General features: G+C 44.5%; 1 protein-coding gene across 2 annotated transcripts; it reads right to left on the minus strand.

Annotated features, from left to right (window-relative positions):
- Positions 1-13048: 13048 nt before the first annotated feature.
- On the minus strand, positions 13049-18381 carry LOC129598957 (BTB/POZ domain-containing protein 6-B-like). Of its 2 annotated transcripts, XM_055497051.1 has the most exons (7): positions 18049-18381; positions 17849-17971; positions 16377-16536; positions 16136-16314; positions 15943-16078; positions 14461-14877; positions 13049-13062 (listed from the first exon to the last, which is right to left on the minus strand). In XM_055497051.1, exons 1-7 carry the CDS (start codon positions 18252-18254, stop codon positions 13060-13062), a joined length of 1224 nt encoding a protein of 407 aa, XP_055353026.1. In that variant the 5' UTR covers positions 18255-18381; the 3' UTR covers positions 13049-13059. The 2 variants fall into 2 exon arrangements, with proteins under 2 accessions (XP_055353026.1, XP_055353025.1); XM_055497050.1 differs by lacking the exon at positions 13049-13062 and having other exon boundaries at positions 14080-14877.
- Between the last annotated feature and the right edge of the window lie 390 nt (positions 18382-18771).

An 18771-nucleotide genomic window follows, 5' to 3' on the forward strand; every position in this document is an offset into this window, starting at 1 on the left:
AACTGTAGGTTGGAAAATGTTCTTGCCACAGACTGAATTTCTACTGATGAGCGCCTCGTTCAGTGATTAGCGAATGGCCGAATGCGATGAATTTTCTATGTGACAAAGATCGAATGTGTAGTTATTAGGCGACGAAGTAAGTGCGAAAAGCCAACTGACTTGTCAGAAAGATTAAAGAATTCCAAATTTAATATGATAACTGTACTTCACAGGCGTTAAGACTAAAGAGCGCAGCCATACCCCGCGAAATTCAGTTTTATTCAGATAGGTCCTTAATTAGCCTATGCACTGACCGCGGGGCATGGTGCAACGGTGTCGGTAGAAATTATTATTCATTCAAACAGGGTTGCAATTATGGCATTAAATATGAAAGTGGACCAGACAGATGAAATACGGTCAGCCAGGAAGGGCAATATCCGGAATTAGACTCGGGCAGCTAAGGACGCACAAAAGAATGAGACTAGTGAGAGCATTCTCTACCGGTAGACAGCAGTCACAACTAGAAAAGGCGGGATGCTACCAGACATCAGCTGATCGACTGTTCTCCCTGTCTCAGTCTCCTTTCATTTCTGTGATTATGCGGATATCACAGGCTTTTCTCTTTAAGCCGTTTGTATTGAGCGTAGCCTGGATGGTATTGTCATCTATCTCCCGTGTTGCAGCAACGTCCGAAGGTGCGGCCATTCACCCTCGAATTATTTCCTTTGAAATCTGGCGCAGATGGTCATTGTGCGTATGTTATCCGGAAAAGGAGTTGAACAGTAGAATTTTGGCGGCTTTTAATACATATTCTTTTGTCAGACAACTTGTGCCGTTTACAGTGAGCTACAGTAGCGTTTATTTTAAAGGCATACCGCTTCCGCTGAGGTTGCCTGCATGAGACCTGCCCCGCCCTGTCGCAGCACAATGCCGTGCCGCGTTTAGCATGTTCCTGACGGTGCCACCTTGTGGTGGCTGTTCTACACCCGAACACTTTTAAACCGAGATGTGGAGCTTACGTTAACTGATCTACGATATACCTCGTCGAATTTGTTTTGCTTTTTGGACATACGACAGAACAGAAAGCAGTAAACATAGAAAAAAAGCATCATGGGGCGGAAGCAGTTTGCTGGCTTTGGAACATTCCAATCAGACTATGTGTAGATTTAACGAAACCGTTAATAAACAGAATAAAAATTCTGTGGACTGTTCGGATCCCACCAGCAGTTTTTATCAATCATGCAAAACTTGATTTCGCCTATGCCGCTATTGACGTATAGTGTTATTGTTTAGAGTGAATATTTTTTGTTTTAATTTTAATACCTTTTCGCCTATGTTGTTATTTTACCGTTCGGAAAATGTAAAAAAGCGACGATGTTTAGCTCGCGATTTTCCCAGTGGTTTGAAATAATTTTGATTATATTTTCTCTGCTGGAGACTCACGATTACGGTTTCGTTTGAATCAAAGTTAGCCCATAATTGTAACGGTTACAGTGTTGAGTTTTTCCTTGGCAGTCTAATAATAAACTGGTAATTTTAGTACCACGGAAAATGCTTAATTACATCCGGAAACAGACACAATTAACAGAAGCACGGTTATTTGCATCTTATTGCCCTTTAATATGACTTTTTATATCATAATTCATACACAAAAAAACATACAACAAAACAATTCAGGCAACGTGAGTCAAGCCAAACCCGGACCCCAAAATTTGATACTATTCGTTTAAAAAAATTATGAGCCAGATACATAGCAAATACCTGTTGATAAGCAGCAAGATTAAGAGCATGATTGGACACTTAAATGACGTACGGTAGCCCTAAAATTTAGAGCTCAATAAGTTCATTAAACAGTCTAACTTGATCGTTCGTAGCCGCTAAATCGGCGAAGTGGACGCTAGCCTCCTCCCGATGGCCGTATTTAACGACGTGAAGATCAGAGTGCGCCCGGCTGTAACTAACCAACATATCGCGACCGTTAACACAGGCCAGCATCAGATGGCCGGGCTTTAGGAAGTCGACAGCCCGCAGAATTTGTCCGCTGACCGCGCTGCCTTCACGTGACGCGCCATCAGGGAGCGTAATATTATCATCCATATGCAACACGTAGTGAAACTGTTTTTTCATGGCACCCACAATTTCCGCCGGATACCAGATTTCCACGTTTGGTCCACAAAAGGTTTTACGTTGCACAAACACCTTTTCCTTATACTCCACTACTGTGTCGCCGATGCGGAAGGAAGGTGCTCGGCGAGGCTCCGTGGAGAAGCGCAGCGCCGGTTTGGCCGTGGCGAACTTGTGTTGGTACAGGTCCAGCATCTCGGATTGCAGCAACAATCCACTCTACCAAGAATCGGAAAAAATTAAGAGATAGACATTTTTAAATGTACTTAAATGTTTGAAATTACTAATACGGTATTCATATTTAAATAAATATTTGTGCATTTTCAAAGGGTAATGTGGATAGAAATTGCCTTGCTTCGGGAGGATAGACATACCTTGGCCGGTCCATCAGCCAGTTGCGTGTTGGTCAGCAGCGGAAACCGCACAAGAAGCAATGCATCGCCCAGTATCTCACGCCGATTGGCGGCGGACGGATCCACGTTTTTGGCCATGCATGCCTGTGATGCCCACCTATATATAAAAATACTCATCATGGATAATACTGAAGCAGATGGGCACTTGCTACCCTGTTGAAGAAATACTACAGATCTCAATAAATATTATTAATCCGGGCCCTAGTTTGTACTCGTACCTTTCTGCCGCCACATAAACGCTATGCTCCTCTGCAAAGAGTGTGTTACTCTCCAGTATCATCGCCAGAATTTTCTGCCCAATGGTCAAGAAATGCTCGGACTTCAGAACGTCTTCAGCGGATCGGTCAATAAAATGCAGACAGCGGTTGACAATCTCCCCGGCATGCCACTCAATTCCCTGTAAACAGCGAAAGGTCAACGATACGAACTGCTAACGAAGAATGAATGCCTCGACGAACATTCTCCAAGATTGTCAAGCAGTTGTCAACGTTCAGTTCGGCACTGACAAAGTCACAGCAGATGTCCACCAGCTGCGGCAGATCGTACTTGTCTGCGCACATCAGCGTCTGGATGGCGTTCTCCAGAGTCAAATCTCCCACCGTCTCCGTGTACAGGAAACTGAAGCCCAGAATTAATGCTAATTAACCAAGCCACAAACAGCTTGCTGGCGATCGTTTCGACCAGACGCACCTGAGCATATTTTTAAAAGCGTCCACGGGAACATCGGGAATATCGATGGGTTTGTCGCAGTTTTCGGCTAAACCACCGTAAAACATGACAGGGAACACGGAGTTGCGCAGACATAAAACGTACCTTCAAGATAAAAAAATCTCTAGCAACCGTCGCGCATCAAATTTTATTCGGCAAATTGTACTTGTGTGCATAAACGATCTTTCCCTCTCCAAACTGCCGGCCGACCATGAATTGTACGTCACTATAATCGCCGCTAAGTAGCGACTGTTTCATGCTGCTGATAAACCCCGGTCCAGCGTAGGACCCCTCGGAAGTTGCTGGCGTTGCCGGATTGTGGGACATTCTACTAACACGGCAGGCTGAATATTTATTCCTTGCACAGAATGAATAGCTAGTCAATGGATTTTTCGCTTAGGAAAAATCAAGTGCACGTGTACAATTATTTTGGTATACGTCTAACTTCTAAGAACAACTGTAGGACTCTACAGAGTCATGCGGATCAAAGAATTCGAAACTGAAACTTCACCAAAGTTAACAGGTAAAACGAATAATAAGAGAATGCCATATTTGCGATATTTAGCACATCTTAAAATCCGGGGATACACAGCACAGAATATCCTGTCTGAGATGCGGTATTCATTCAAACGGAGTTACAGTACAACGAATGGGATAATAAGGCAGTACGAGACAGACCGCATGCGTAGCTGGGAAGGACAACAGATGGAGGATCACAATACCACCCTGACTGCTCAATTTAAGCGGTATATTATTGAAAAACACGCCTTCCCTCGCAGCTGCTGTAACAGCATCGCTCTACCCATTGAGAATTCTGATCTTATTGTCAATTGTCAATTGTCATCTTATTTATTATTGATCTTATTCTTGATTCCATTGTGTGGCTACCTTGGTCTCAGTCGATTGATATGCAAATGGATCGTTTGTTGTGTGGCCTCGCCTCGTCCAAAGGTGTGGCCATACACAGTCGCGGATCATTCTCTTTAAAAATTTGTGCGTATGTTTTCTTTTGGCGTCTGCGCTATAGAAAAAAATGTGAACCACCGGATTTTGGTCTCCAATTGCGTTGGATAATTTGGGACGCGCACTCCCATCCACTGGGGTATTCTATCTCCCTTAACAAGCATTTCTGTTCCTAGCGGCGTACATAGCGCAAGCATGCGCGCGCAGTACTCCGTTGTCTTTACCTGTTACAAGAAACAGCCTCGGCTTCGCCTCCGCGTTTCTTGTGGTCCACGGCAATTTTTATTTGAATTTGAATGACTATTTATTAGAATAACATCTATATTTCGTCGAAACATGTTCGGCACATGCAATAGGGCAAACACGGATTTTATCTAAAAAAAAAATAATAAAAATCAGTTCATGATTCGCTCAACCTTGAAAGCATTCCCTTTGGCTGTACCGGGTGGCCGAACAAAATGTCACCCTGGTTTACTAAGGTGCACTGGGCCTATCCAGTGCTTGATTGGCATGATTTTAACTTTATCGAAAGAGCAATTTTCATGACACAAAAATGTTAAGTCAAACCAAAAATGTAAAAGGATTTCCTTTTTTCTGGAATTATTTTGAAAAAATGGGCGGAGTGGAGTGATGCATGTCCTGGAAATAAAAATTCAAATTTCACTATTTTAAAATTTAAATTGTAGATATTCAACCAAGCATGTTATTGTTTATGACGTAAATATTTAAGAAAGGGGGATTGTTCCTGGTTTTTTCACTGGAAAGAAAAACGGCATTTTAGTTACCCTGACTGGCCAGGGAGTAAAAGATTTGATACTCCTTACATATGTTTCTCATGAAACGGGGTAGCAGACTTTTTGAAAACATTTTGCAGACCACTTCAAAAGCAGTCCTGGCTCACACCCGTGCTTGAAAGGATAATCACCCACCTACAGTTGCCAGTTGAAGCGGCGCTCTTCGTTGCACCTTGTACTGAACAAAAAATTGTAACTAAAATTCTTAAAAAAAACAGATGACAAAAATCGTAATTTTTTCGAACAGTCAGAAAGGTTGCTTAGTGCATAGCTCATCCAGTGCATGCACTATCCCAACAATTTTTTCCCGGCTGAAAGACCACATCGTATTCTTGATAAAACAATTAAAAAACTTCAGATATTGCGCAAGGACAAAAAAGTGGTGCCAACATTTAAAGTTTGCGGGCTGGGACACTAAAAGTTTTGACAGCGATTTTACTTGGCGCCATTGTTAATGAGGAGTCCCAATTTTTCCAAAAAATATTTTGTTGTTTTTAGTAGCTTATGAAATTGTGTGTCGAATGGGTCTACCCGGTTTAAAGTAGGTTAAGTAGTTTGCGCGGAGCAAAACAAACGCGGAGGGTGACATTTTGTTCGGCCATCCGGTACATACAGATGATTTTAGCGATATCCCATACCCGAAAAGAAAGCCGAAAATATCACTGTCTATAAGGATGAAATTCGAAATAGTGCACTGGATCACTAGTTCGTTGACTTGTCACTTCACGGGAAAGTAGCGTATGCCCGGTGGGGTATGTCTGGTCAGTAGTGGTAGCTCGATTACTTGCTTACCTAACCGGTTCTGTTTGCCGGACAGTAGTGGTAGCTTGGTACTCAACAGTAGTGGTAGCTACTCAACAGTAGTGGTAGTGGTACTCAACAGTAGTGGGAGCTTGGTCACTCGTTCACCTAACGGGCTTTCTGGGCCCGTTAGGTGGTGGTGGCTCGGACAGCAGTGGTAGTTGGGTCACCCGCTCACCTAACGGACTTTCTGCGCCGGACAGTAGTGAAAGCTCGGTCACTCGTTTCACCTCGGCTTCGCCTCCGCGTTTCTCGTGGTCGACGGCCGGTTTATTCGAATTTCTATTTTAATCATTTTTATTCGTATTTTTTGGCTCTGTTAACTGGACTATAGTGGTAGACTTGTGGTTCGGTCACTCATGTAAACTGTACAATGATGACAGCTCGGTCACTCGTTCACCTACCGGGCTCTCTGCACCGGACATAAGTGATAATTATAACTCGGTCACTCGTTCTCTAACGGGCTTTATACACTGAACAATAGTGATAGCTCGGCCATCCGCTCACCTACCGGGCTCTGTGCACGGACAGCAGTGGTAGCTCGGTCAGCGGTTTCCCCAGCGGAATTTCTGCACCGGACAGCCTCGGCCTCGGCAAGAAACAGCCTTGGCTTCGCCTCCGCGTTTCTTGTGGTCCACGGCCACTTTATTTGATTTCGAATGGATATTCAATAGTACATTTAACATCTCATTATACATTTAACATCTCATTTAACATCTCATTATCTCATCTCATCTCGTATTTTGTCGAAACGTGATCGGTAAATGCAATAGGGCAAAAACCCCGATTTTATATATATAGAATTCATGATTCTCTCAAATTACTATTAGTTCTCTCAAATGATTCTCCCAACCTCAACTTGATGATTCTCGGTAGTGGTAGCTCTGGCATTTGTTCCCCTAACGGGCTCTATACATTGGACAGTAGTGGTTGCTCGGTCACTCGTTCAGCTAACGGGCTGTGTACACCGAACAGTGGTACTCGGTCACTCGTTCACCTAAAGGGCTCCATACACCGAACAATGGCACTCGGTCTCTCGTTCACCTAACGGGCTCTGTATACGGAACAGTAGTGGTAGCTTGGTCACTCATTCAACTAACGGGCTCTGTACAACGGACAGCAGTGGTAGCTCGGTCTCTCGTTCACCTAAAGGGCTCCATACACCGAACAGTGGTAGCAACTGAATTCATACACCTGAATTCACGATTCTGTGGACGTTGCGGGATTCACCATTCTGAATTCACGATTCTGAATATACGATTCTGTGATGAATCTGGGTAGTGTCAGCTTGGTCCCCCGTTCACCTAACGGTCTCCGAACACTGGACAGTAGCGGCAGTTCGGTCACTCCATTACCGGACGCGATCTGTGCACTGGACAGTACCCGTAGCTCGGTCACCCGCTTACCCAACGGGTACCGCACCCTGTACAGTACCGGTAGCTTGGTCAATCGTTCGCTTAACGGTCTCTGTGCACTGGACAGCACCGAGGGCTCGGTCACCCGCTCACCTAACGTGTCCCGCACACTGGACAATACCGGTAGCTTCAATCGCGGTAGCTGGACAATACCGGTAGCTGGACAATACCGGTAGCTTCAGTGGTAGCTCGTTCACTTGTCCACCTAACGGGCTCTGTACACCGGACAGCAGCGGTAGCTCGGTCACTCGTTCACCTAACGGGCTCTGTGCACCGAACAGTGGTAGCTCGTTCCGGGCTTTGTGCATCGGACAGCAGACAGTAATGACAGCTCGGTCAACCGCTCACATTGCTATCCATAGTGGTAGTCCAGTCACTCACTGGCTTTACTGGAATATAGTGGTATTTCGGTCACTCGCTGAACTAACGGTTTGTGAACTGAACAGTGGTTGTAGTACAATCACAGTAGTGATGGTGTAGCGATAGCTGCTCGGCCGGCACTTGTTTAGAAATTGTCCTCGATGACAACGTTACATGTGCAATCGTTCTTGTCGTAATAGCGGTCTGCTAATTAAATTCATTCTGATAATTCTGATAATTCATTCTGAGAATTTAATTAGTAGGAAATATTTATTTTTTAACTATGTTTTAGTTGGTTTACGTGGTAACACTGCCTGGTTAAAAATACCACGATGATAATTATTATTATAATGATTTAGTTGCATTGATTTTGGTGAATGTGGTCAACACTCTTCCGCTTCGGCGTTCGAAGCGGGAGAGGTTTTGAAAGAAATGAAGACTATCTGGCCGGGTTTTCGACCAAGGGCTTTCAGAATATAATATTGGTTTTGGTCAGTCTTTTCGGGTTTGCCGGCTCTAGTGTATCCCATTCGTGGCAATATAGATCTGAATCTGGATAATTATACGACTGCTGACTGGCTTTTTATCGATCATTTTTTCCTAAATTAAATTGCAGAATAACTTTCGTCGGGCTACAGCAGCGATTAGTACAGATGTCATCCCGGCTGGTGTTGTCGGCATGAGAAATGCCCCTCCCAGGCTGAGTCCCAGCGGTGCAACAGCAGTACCGTTCTCATTTCTTGTTTCGCCGACTGTCTCTTGGTGGCTGCATTACGACCGAAGACACAGTATGCTCAGTTTTTTGACCGAAGGTATCTCACTTAACGCGATCAATTAATGTGGCGGTTGTCGTTCTACTTCTATCGACAGTTCAACGCCCGTGCTGACCGCATCGTGAGATTCTCAGATGGTAACATAAACAACCCATTAATTATCAATTTTTTGCTCTTAGTTTATTCACGGTGTAAAATAACCCATTATTCGCCCATACCAACAAGTTCGTTTTAATTCCATTTTCCTAAGCAAATAAATTGTGATAACTGACATATAACTTGTAAGTATAAAAGTAAAATTTTCTCGGAGAACACGCAGAGAACATAAAACATCACTATCAGATCTGCACAGGATAATAAACAATACCAAAAAAACAGTTACATGCGGGGAACAGTATTTGGTAGTCAAAGTTTACAGCAACATTGCTTTACATTACGTATACCACGCTCAACGACATGCTGATCACCATCCATTCGACAGTAGGTAACGCTCCTATGGTGATCGTCGATAAAGGCCGTCATCTCCTGGCCCGGTTTCAAGAACTGCGAAGCCGGCAGAATCTGGTCGCAGGGCAGGCGGTTCTCGCCGGATGTACCGAACGGCAGCTGCCACGCGCAGTGAAATCGCCCCTCCCCGGCACCCACAATCTGCGCTGGATGCCACATCTGCGCCACCTGCTCGAACTGCACGAACACTTTCTCTCGATACTCCAGCACGGTGTCGTTAATCCGGAAGGATGGCATTCGGCGGTGTTCCGTGGAGAAGGGCAGGGGGGGTTTGACGGTGGCGAACATGTTTTGATACAGATCGTGTACTTCGGATTGCAGCAGTAAACCACTCTGCAAGACATCACACAGCGCTAAGAAACAGATATCATTTGCAACTGAAAAAAACTGACCTTAGCCGGCCCATCCGCCAACTGCGTGGCGGTCAGCAGGGGAAACCGCACGAGGAACAGCGCTTCACCCAACGTCTGACGTTGATTTTCGCCGGTTGGATCCAGATTGTTAGACTGGCACGCCTCCCGCGCCCACCTATGAAATAGCTCACGGATCTGTCTAAACGTTCGATTTACGTTAGTAGGCTAAACTACGTCTGCGGTTCTCTTGTTCCTTCAGAGTCCTGACTGTAACGGGGTTCGCGAAAAATTTATCTCATTTCTACCGCCTAAAATTGTACCTCTCGACAGCCAAATAGATGTCATGCTCGCCGACGCCCACAAGGACTGTCTCACTCTGCAAAATCGTCACCAGGGTCTTATGCGTAATGGCTGCAAAAGGCTCTGACTGCAGAACGGTTTCAGCGGATCCGCCAACAACAAGCAAGCAACGCTTAACAATTTTTTCCGCATGCCACTGAATTCCCTGTAAAACAGCTACTGTTATCCGTCAGCTGATAATACCGAACAGCTGCCTCAAGCCAACACTCTCGAGAACGTTCAGGCAGTTGTCGATGTTGAGCTGGCTGCTGACGAAATCATAGCATTTCTCCACCAGCTCCGGTACGTCGTATTTGTCCGCGCACATCCACGTCGGGATGACGTTCTCCATGGTTAGCCCATCCACGGCGTCAGTGTACAGGAAACTAAAACGATACCATACCTAAATTAAAGAAGACCCGCAAATTTGATCTGACAATTCACAAACCTGAGCATATTGCCAAACGCATCCACCGTAACATCCGGAATCTCGACAGGTTTCTCGCAGTTCTCAGCTAAATCTCCATAGAGCATGGCGCGGAACACGGAATTGCGCAGACACATAACATACCTGCAAAAATGTCGTGTCTTGCAGAAAGCAATTGCCAGACGTCAATTTTAGCAGGCCAGAGCTTACTTGTGAGCCGAGAACAGCTTCCCTTCTCCGAATTGCCGTCCCACCATGAACTGCACGTCACTGAACTCTCCGCTAACCAGCGACTGTTTCATACTTCGAACCAGCGCCCATGCAGGTGCAGCGGGCGTCCGCTTGCGACGTTTTGGCGCAGCTGGATTCTGGGGCATTTTAACATCGCTGAGGAAACCAAGTGCTCTCGACATACTGATCGAACGCGGAGTAGCGAACGTGAAGAATACACTTCCTTTGTTAGTACTCGTATAATTACAGATGTCAAAAATAGTAGTAGCCAGTAGCTGCCAGTTGAAATGTTGTCGGGAAAAGAATTAAATGAAAAAGAAACCAAATCTGAAAACAGAGTCGGAGTGACGGAGTCCAGTTTGCAAATGGCTCTTGGTACCACGTGATTGTAACCGAATGCCACCTGGCAAGATGCCACCCGTGTGCAGCAGAAAGTGGCTGTGGCCAATTTCTGCCGCACACGGGTGGCATCTTGCCAAGTCTTTGCCTATTACGGTTACCGGTGAACAAAAGAACGCGTCTCCCGTCTCATTGACTGAGTTGACTCACGTTTGACTGAGTTAGGAATTTCGTTAAAAATGTTAAGATTTTTGAAAAACATGTATGGAGCGGCAAAAAAGTGCGTAAAATGGAACAAAGAATCGTCAGGATTTTTTCCCGTTAGAAAAGGGCGTTAGGCAGGGCGATCCGTCATCAGGAATGTTGTTCGATCTATACGTTGACCCTTTAACAAAATATGTAAGAGAAGGACGTGTAACAGATATTGCACTGGGAGATCTCCCTGTGTACCTCCTGAAGTTTGCCGACGATATCGTATTGATAAGCGAAAATGAAGAGGAACTGTTGATTTCGGTAGATCGATTAAGCCAGTTTTAACAAGAACACGAGCTGATAATCAACTACGCGAAATCGTTTTGTATGGTGGCGAAAGGTGCTATTCGAAGACAAATTTCTTGCCACATTGAAATCGATGGTCGAAAATTAGAACAGGTTCCAGAATTTCGGTATCTAGGTTTTGTGTTAAACGAACAATGCGATCTTAAGAAGTCTGCTAAGCATTTAACAGAGCGGGTAAAAATGGGATACAACATGGCAATACAGAAATTATCAGGGATAAAAATCGGGTTCACATGGAAGACTGCAAAAGTAATTTTCGAAGCAGTCGTGGGAAGCGTGCTAACCGATGGCTCGGAATTATGCGGAAAAAACAGCGAAATTGACAAAGTACAGATCAACTTTGCCAAGCGAATTTTCAGCCTCAGAAGCACTACGAACACCGATGCAATTCTGTACCTTTTGAATCTGCTACCACTCAGTCTCAGACAAGTACGACAGCAGATGCGGTTTTTCGAAAAGCTCAGTCGCGCAAACTCGGGGACGTTTCTACGAGCGGCTTTTGAGGAAAGCATTCTGGTTGGCAAAAGCAGAAAGAGATGCTGCATAAAAAATGCGCTCAGGGAATTACCGGAAGAAATCGAAATTAACCTAACAAACACGGTCCAAGATATTCGTAATCAGCTGGCACAGCTGAATTCAGTTGATCTAATGACGAGACTCGAGAAAACATTCCGGGTGAATCTATTTATGTCGGTACAGGATAATGCTGCCAGGAGCAGCAGGATGTATTTTTTATTTCAGTGTCTACCGGTAAGCGGAGAAGTGGACTTGTGGAAAACGATGCCTATGATAATCAGCGGAAACTGGGTAAAAATGTTGACTTCCGGTCACTATCTTGCTGTGGAGACAGGAAGATGGAACGGTTTGTCACGAAAGGAGCGGATATGTAACTTCTGTGAGGTTGTGGAAGACGAGTTTCATGCACTGAATGAATGTCCGGGATACTTTCCACACAGGGAGAAACTAAAAGAGCGACTAGCTGTCCATGACCTTTTAATACCGGATGGCGAGCTAGTGGAAACAATGCAGAACTTACTACGAAGAAAGGACACGCCGACGGAGCACGATAAAACGCTGTTCTTTTGTTTAAGCAATTTTTTAAACCAGATCGTGAAAGATAGCCGCAAAGTATTTTGCGGCGAATTGTTACTGCTGCCTATGTAAAGTTTTCTGCAACTAAAATGCAGTTGAATCCATAAACTCACCTTCCTTTTGTTTTACGTACATCATGTTTACATCGCCTTATTTTTACGTTTACATTGTTAACTTGTTACGTTTGATATTATTTTCTTGACATCATCGATGCTTGTTCTGCAAAAGCTATTATATGATTTTACACCTAATCATACGGCACTACGCATGGTGTGCCCCTGCCAGAAGAAATCTGGGGGAATAAAGTTGTCTTGTCTTGTCTTGTCTTGTGATGCGCATGGACCACGCTATTGCATAACGAAGTACTCCGTGTGTCGTGAGAAGTGTGCTCGTGCCTGTCGAGCTGGTACACGATATGTTGATAACTTTTAAGGTTGACGTGTAACAGACTGAACTCAAGATTCGATGTTATGTAGTGTGTGCCAGCAAAAGTATTGTAGCAAGCAATTAATGACCATTGACCGGCAGAAATAAAATCACATATCCTTCCATCTGGCTAAATGAACATACTCGTAGCTTTATCTAAGCGGCGAACACTAAACCATCGCTATATGAAATTACCCTACGAGAGTCGAGACACAACTATCGCCACGTTCCATTTGGGCACTGGACACCATTGTGACAGTAACAGTTATCGTCAAGTTAAGTAGAAGTATGCAAACATGATCTCGCGTAAGCAACTGTAAATTAGGCTGAAGCGTAATCGCATGAATCAGGTATCGACGCGTCTTGCGTCCTCCCGTTGATGTATTCTGACTGGCAAGTGCCACGCACATCCGGCTAATCGGCACCGATGGCATGTTGTCGGCTTGCGTTGGTGGAATCACTGGAATGTTAGAGATTGTGATAACGCAAAGGAATGTCAGCAGAGAACGTTGTGAATTACGTGCACTGGCAAGGAGCTATATGGTCTCATGTTGTGACATCGTGCTTCTTACTGATTAGCAAATCACTATACGGTGTACCAGCTGTGCAGATTACGACTTTATGGTACTGTAATTTCTACCAATGTTTTTTTCTATGTACCTTTTGTTCACCGCAGTCTGCCAAGTGTGCTATAAAGGTCATTCGACGTAGCCGCTAATACACGGGTAAAATAATGCGCGAAGAATCGGTTTTAAGTAAAATTTTTCAGAGAGCAGCTGCCGTAAAAACGATCGTACTTATGCGGTTCTCCCTTGAAGTTGTAGTCGTCGCTACCTTACCACATTTTGTATACCAGCTCCCCCGGACTGGGAAATTTCGAAAACGGTACGAAACTGCATCTTGGCCACATTTGTATGCCTTTCCGGATTTGCCGATTTCTACGCATTCAGTTGCAACTCTGACGACTACATATATCTGCGTACGATTATTGTAATTACTGGGCGGATAAGACGCGGCCAAGTTGGTCACCTCAGAGGCTAAGTAGCAGTTTCCTGCGCTCGAACAAACCAAATGTTTTATAAGATCCGAGCCTTTTGACAAAACCAGTTTTGTTACCAGTTTTGAGATTGCTATATTCTGTACTTGAGATTTACGATTGGATATCAGCGTGACAGGACAGCTGACAGTGTCACATCTTCGAATCCAAAAACACAGCCATAAAAAATAAACAATAATATTCATAACTTGATTTCGCATTTTCTTTTCCCTTTGCGTTTAACCCAATAAATCGGCTCACACCAAATGGCTATTTCCATTACCAAGCGCACGTCAAAAAGTAGTTCACGAAAATAAATAATACCGTATCTTTAGGCGATACACTGATTACCCGGTGCAAAATCTTAAATAACGCTAACGATTTCATTTGCCAGACTGTCGCGGGAAACAAATTACCGATAATTCAAACTTGAAGCTCCCAAAACCATTCACCCAAAGTTGAATTCGAATGTATAATTCGAATGTACGAGCATATTATAAAATCCAGATAACTGATAGTTTACAATAAGCAGAAACATAATTTATATCATTTATGTAAATAAATAAGAGAACAAACCAAAAGAAATAAGCAAGAAGGGAAGCTTAACTCTGTGCGAGTTGAAAATCGAAAACCCTGTTAAAGAATCCTGAGCGGCTGAGCCTACCAACAATCAACAACGAACCGTTTAGGAAGGATGCACATTTTCTGTTAACGTTTCCGTTGATTAACGTTCTTCGCCAAGCATCGCAACTTTCAAGCCTCAGTATTTGCTTTAATGCTTCTAACGTGATGGTCGTGGGCCAGTAAATCGATGAAACGGACCGTGTATTCTTGATGATCAAACTGGACAACATGCTGATCGCCGTTCACTCGACGATAAATAGCTCCATTCCTATGGCCACCGTTGATAAAAGCCACCATCTCCTGGCCCGGCTTGAGGAACTGGGAAGCCGGGAGAATTTCTCCGCTGGAATCGCAGCCGCCATAGGATGCACCACACGGAACCAGCCACGTGTAGCGGAACTTGTCCTCTTCCACTCCCACAATTTCCGCTGGATGCCACACCTTTGCATGTTGATGCAGGTGCACAAACACTGGTTGTGCATACTGCAGCTCGGTGTCGGCGATGCGGAATGTGGACGTTTGGCGAGCGTCTGCCGAGAAGGGCAGTGACGGTTTGACGGTGGCGAATTTGTGCTGATACAGGTCATGCACTTCGGAATGAAGCAGTAAACCACTCTACAAGGAATCACAAATCGTTGACCGATTGGTAGTTTTGCCACGTTCAGCTGAATATTAACTCATCATCATCACGTATGCTGAACCAGACGCGTTCATCATTTGAGAAATTTTTTTAAACCCAATTCGTCCGACACAGTTATACGTACATAGAGAACTGTCAAAGGCAAAATAAGCATCCTTCATTTGTTTCGGAAATTTTGGTCACTGGCCCCCCACACTGTGGCGCACTACATGAATAACTGCTGATCATATGATTTGCTTGACCCCTTTTTGACTGCTTTATAATTTCCAAAACAAACCAAAAACGTAGCATAAGCAGTTTGCATAAGCGGAAGACTGGTCATTTCGCACTGCACTCGGTCCAATTCCTGTTTTTATTTTGCTTCTTATGGAAACTTTTGGTGTGCTTCATGACGCAGTAATTAGAAAATCATGAGGTGAGAAATTCATGACGCAGTAATAAGTTTTGTTACGAATACTAGGCATTTATGCTAACTTCGTTTTTGTTAGGAAAACTGGTGATACCATGGCGACCGAAATATGGGGAAGTCTATTTAAAGTGACAGCAAATATGCGAAAAACCCAAGTCCACCTAAATTGTTCACCAGACAGCGTTATCCCGTAATTTCTATCACATCAGCACACTCCCAAATACAGATTTTCGGGTTACGGCGACGCCAAACTCCATACTGCGGTGCACCACGCCACATACTGGTAGTTTACGCCCTTCATTTATTTGGCTTGGCGGATGCATGCCAAATATCGATCAAAATTATAAACTATCGATATACATATATTATCAAAATTTAATACTAATTTTTCTTCTATAAAAATTACCTTATATATTTGTCTTGTTTGAGAGGAGGACCAGATATGTCATTGTGATAGAGGCAGTGAAGTGGCAGTTGTTCATAGCGCAACTTCGCGCTAAATACATCCTACCTGAATATCTGTACTGCTACCTTTAGGATAGAAATTACGGGACACGGAACAGCATTTAAGTGTCAGTCTGAATCGCAGCCGTATCAATCATAGCAAAGGTGAGCTATGCATGTCACTTACTTTGACTGGCCCATCGGCCAGCTGCGTGTGAGTCAACAGAGGAAACCGAACGAGAAACAACGCATCGCCCAGAATCTGCCGGCGATTGGCGCCGGATGGATCCACGTTGTTGACCTTGCATGCTTCCAGCGCCCATCTGTAACACACCCACTCATGGAGCACACAAAATACTGTTGCACGCGCCGAACTATACCGCTCGACAGCCAAATAGACGCTATGTTCGCTGGCAAAGAGTGTGCCACTCTGCAGAATCATCACCAGGGTCTTGTGCCCGATGGCGACGAAATGCTCGGACTGCAGCACTCCTTCAGCGTAGCGGTCGATGAACCGCAGGCATCGCTTGACAATCTCCTCAGCATGCCATTCAATTCCCTGTAAACCGCTAAAAGTTAATTGGTGCGGACAGCCAAGGAAGAATGGGTGCGTTGACGAACATTCTCCAGGATGGTCAAACAGTTGTCGACGGTCAGTTCGGTACTGACGAAGTCACAGCAGATGTCCACTAGCTGCGGGACACCGTACTTGTCCGCGCACATCCACGTAGGGATGACGTTCTCCACACTCAGCTCAACCACGTCGTCAGTGTAAAGGAAGCTAGAAATTAATCCTTATTGCAACAATAGTATGTGTTGAGCATACAGAAAGGTGCAGCGCAGTCGCACAGCATATTAACGGCAAATGTAAGGTGAAATTGGGCGAGTGTTAAAGAGTAATGGTGTTTATAGTACGGCTTACAAAAGTCCTGTTAGTTTTCTCGTTCAATGACTTTAACCGTTCTATCACCTACAAGTACCCTAGCTATCTGCCAGTTTCAAATACCGAAGGCAAGGTCGATAAAGAACATATGCCTTGCCAAGGGGCACTTTCTGGCATGTAGCTCACAACCGTCTGGCAACAACAAAGGTTCTCCTGTTTTGAACCTGTGTTTTGCCTTTGTTCACATGTATCCTGAAGTTATCCCAGCCACTACGATTTAGCGCGCCGACCATACCTCGCCACCCTGACGCGGTACCCTTATCCCTACACCGCTTGCTTATGAGCACTTTAATTTTATGCACTGGTACGAAACCTCGAACTGCGACACCACGATGCCATCGATATCTTTTGAAGTTCATAGCTTGTTTCTCGCTTTTACTTCCTGCTTCTAATGCACTGCAAATTGTTGAATTGTCGACTTCGGTAAGGGACATCGCCCCATCACACGAAGACATCCAACAGCTTATTAATTTATTAGATAATCAATAAAGAGCTAGCGTAGCAAGTTAGCAACTAGTACAGCAGCACGGCACGGCCAGGTTTTCGCGCTGGAAGAGCATCTTGGACGCTCACGAGTGCTGTGATATTTCCGTGTTTAGTGCTTACCATTTCGCTTCCTATAAAAAACCTAGCTGTGGCGCTTATCGTTTATTCTTTTATGCACGGGTTGCTAACTGCTGACAGTTATAGCTAAGGCCCAAAATTTCCATCTTATCCTAATTGTACTGTCATGACCACTGGTAAATCTCGTTAGATTTTAACTTTTAAGGGAGAAGTAGCGATAAAATTCTACCACAGGCTGCATGGCGCTGATTTGACTGAGCAAGACATTTTCTGACATTTCTTCAGATTTTCTAAAATCTTGTATGTCCCAAAAAGTCCCTATTGGTGCTATATCGGGTAAGTAAATTTTATTGATTTTATTCGACTGGATTTTGGATTGCCCATTTTTAGGCGTTTTTTCTCGATCATCTCAACTAACTTATCCTTATGGAATGTCGTGTCTTTTAAAATAGTGCTACATATTATTAAAATACAGGTAGCGCATGATAATGTGGCTTTACACAAGAGAAAGATAAACGCCGCATTCATTTCTTGGAAAATATATACTGCATAGCTTCGGACAGGAGACGGCCGTGATCGGACACACCTGAGCAGGTTGGCAAAAGCTTCGGCGGGAACATCAGGAATATCGATGGGCTTTTCACAATTTTCAGCCAAATCTCCGTACAGCATGGCACGGAATACGGGGTTGCGCAGACCCAACACGTACCTGCAAGGCATCGGACAAGTTCCTCAGAGTGCACTGTGTAACTATCACACCGCAGCTTTCGCAGAATAAAGGTTTACTTGTGTGCTGAGAAGAGTTTCCCATCTCCAAACTGCCGTCCAACCATGAACTGCACATCAGCAAGTTCTCCGCTAACCAGCGACCGCTTCACGCTGCTGAGGAAGCCCTGTCCATCGTGGACCAGCTCAGGATTTTGGGACGATGTCGGACTGTGGGACATTTTTGGGAAAGAGAATTCGTTTTCCCTCTCGTAAAGATATAGCATTGCAGCTAGGACGCTGGTGAATGACGAGCACGAAGAGCTGTCAAACAAAGTAAATATTGACACAAGAACCCTAAAAACGCAAGAAAACACAAGGAAGTTGAAGGAACCGTAATTAAGACAACTTAGAAAATAGAAGAAAACGAAAAAAAATCGATTATTACAAACTGCAGAAACGCCAGCCGTTGGAAGACCTTTATTTTCAGTTTTTGTATGGCCTTAGCAACTGGCCCAGAATTGGATTTTCGCAGGCTCTCGCCACGATGCGGGGGCTGCCTCTGCCGCAGACAAAGGCGGTCGAATAATTATGGAAAAACTGTACCCGCGTGCGGCTGCAGTTCACTGCTGCCTCGGTGTCTCAACCGGAAGTAGCCCCGCCACCCACTAGGCGGCGGTGACGTGCAACCGGAAATACGGTTCTCATAATACTGGACACGTTTCTCTCTTGGTTCTGGATCTCTGTTGTAATGACGGTTATTGTCCAGCAATAACAGTCGTTAACGTGCGATCTGAGGCTTTC

Source organism: Paramacrobiotus metropolitanus, unplaced genomic scaffold, assembly GCF_019649055.1.
Source record: "Paramacrobiotus metropolitanus isolate TYO unplaced genomic scaffold, Prichtersi_v1.0 Parri_scaffold0000133, whole genome shotgun sequence".
NCBI lineage: Eukaryota > Metazoa > Tardigrada > Eutardigrada > Parachela > Macrobiotidae > Paramacrobiotus > Paramacrobiotus metropolitanus.

Bases quoted from the DNA above. Each gene is read 5' to 3' on its own strand.
- LOC129598957 (XM_055497050.1), bottom strand. From the start codon at position 18,254: ATGCTATATCTTTACGAGAGGGAAAACGAATTCTCTTTCCCAAAAATG. The intron at 17,972-18,048 runs GTAAACCTTTAT...GATGCCTTGCAG, and splicing joins AAACTCTTCTCAGCACACAA to GTACGTGTTGGGTCTGCGCA. The intron at 16,315-16,376 runs GTTCGTCAACGC...AGCGGTTTACAG, and splicing joins GTTTGACCATCCTGGAGAAT to GGAATTGAATGGCATGCTGA.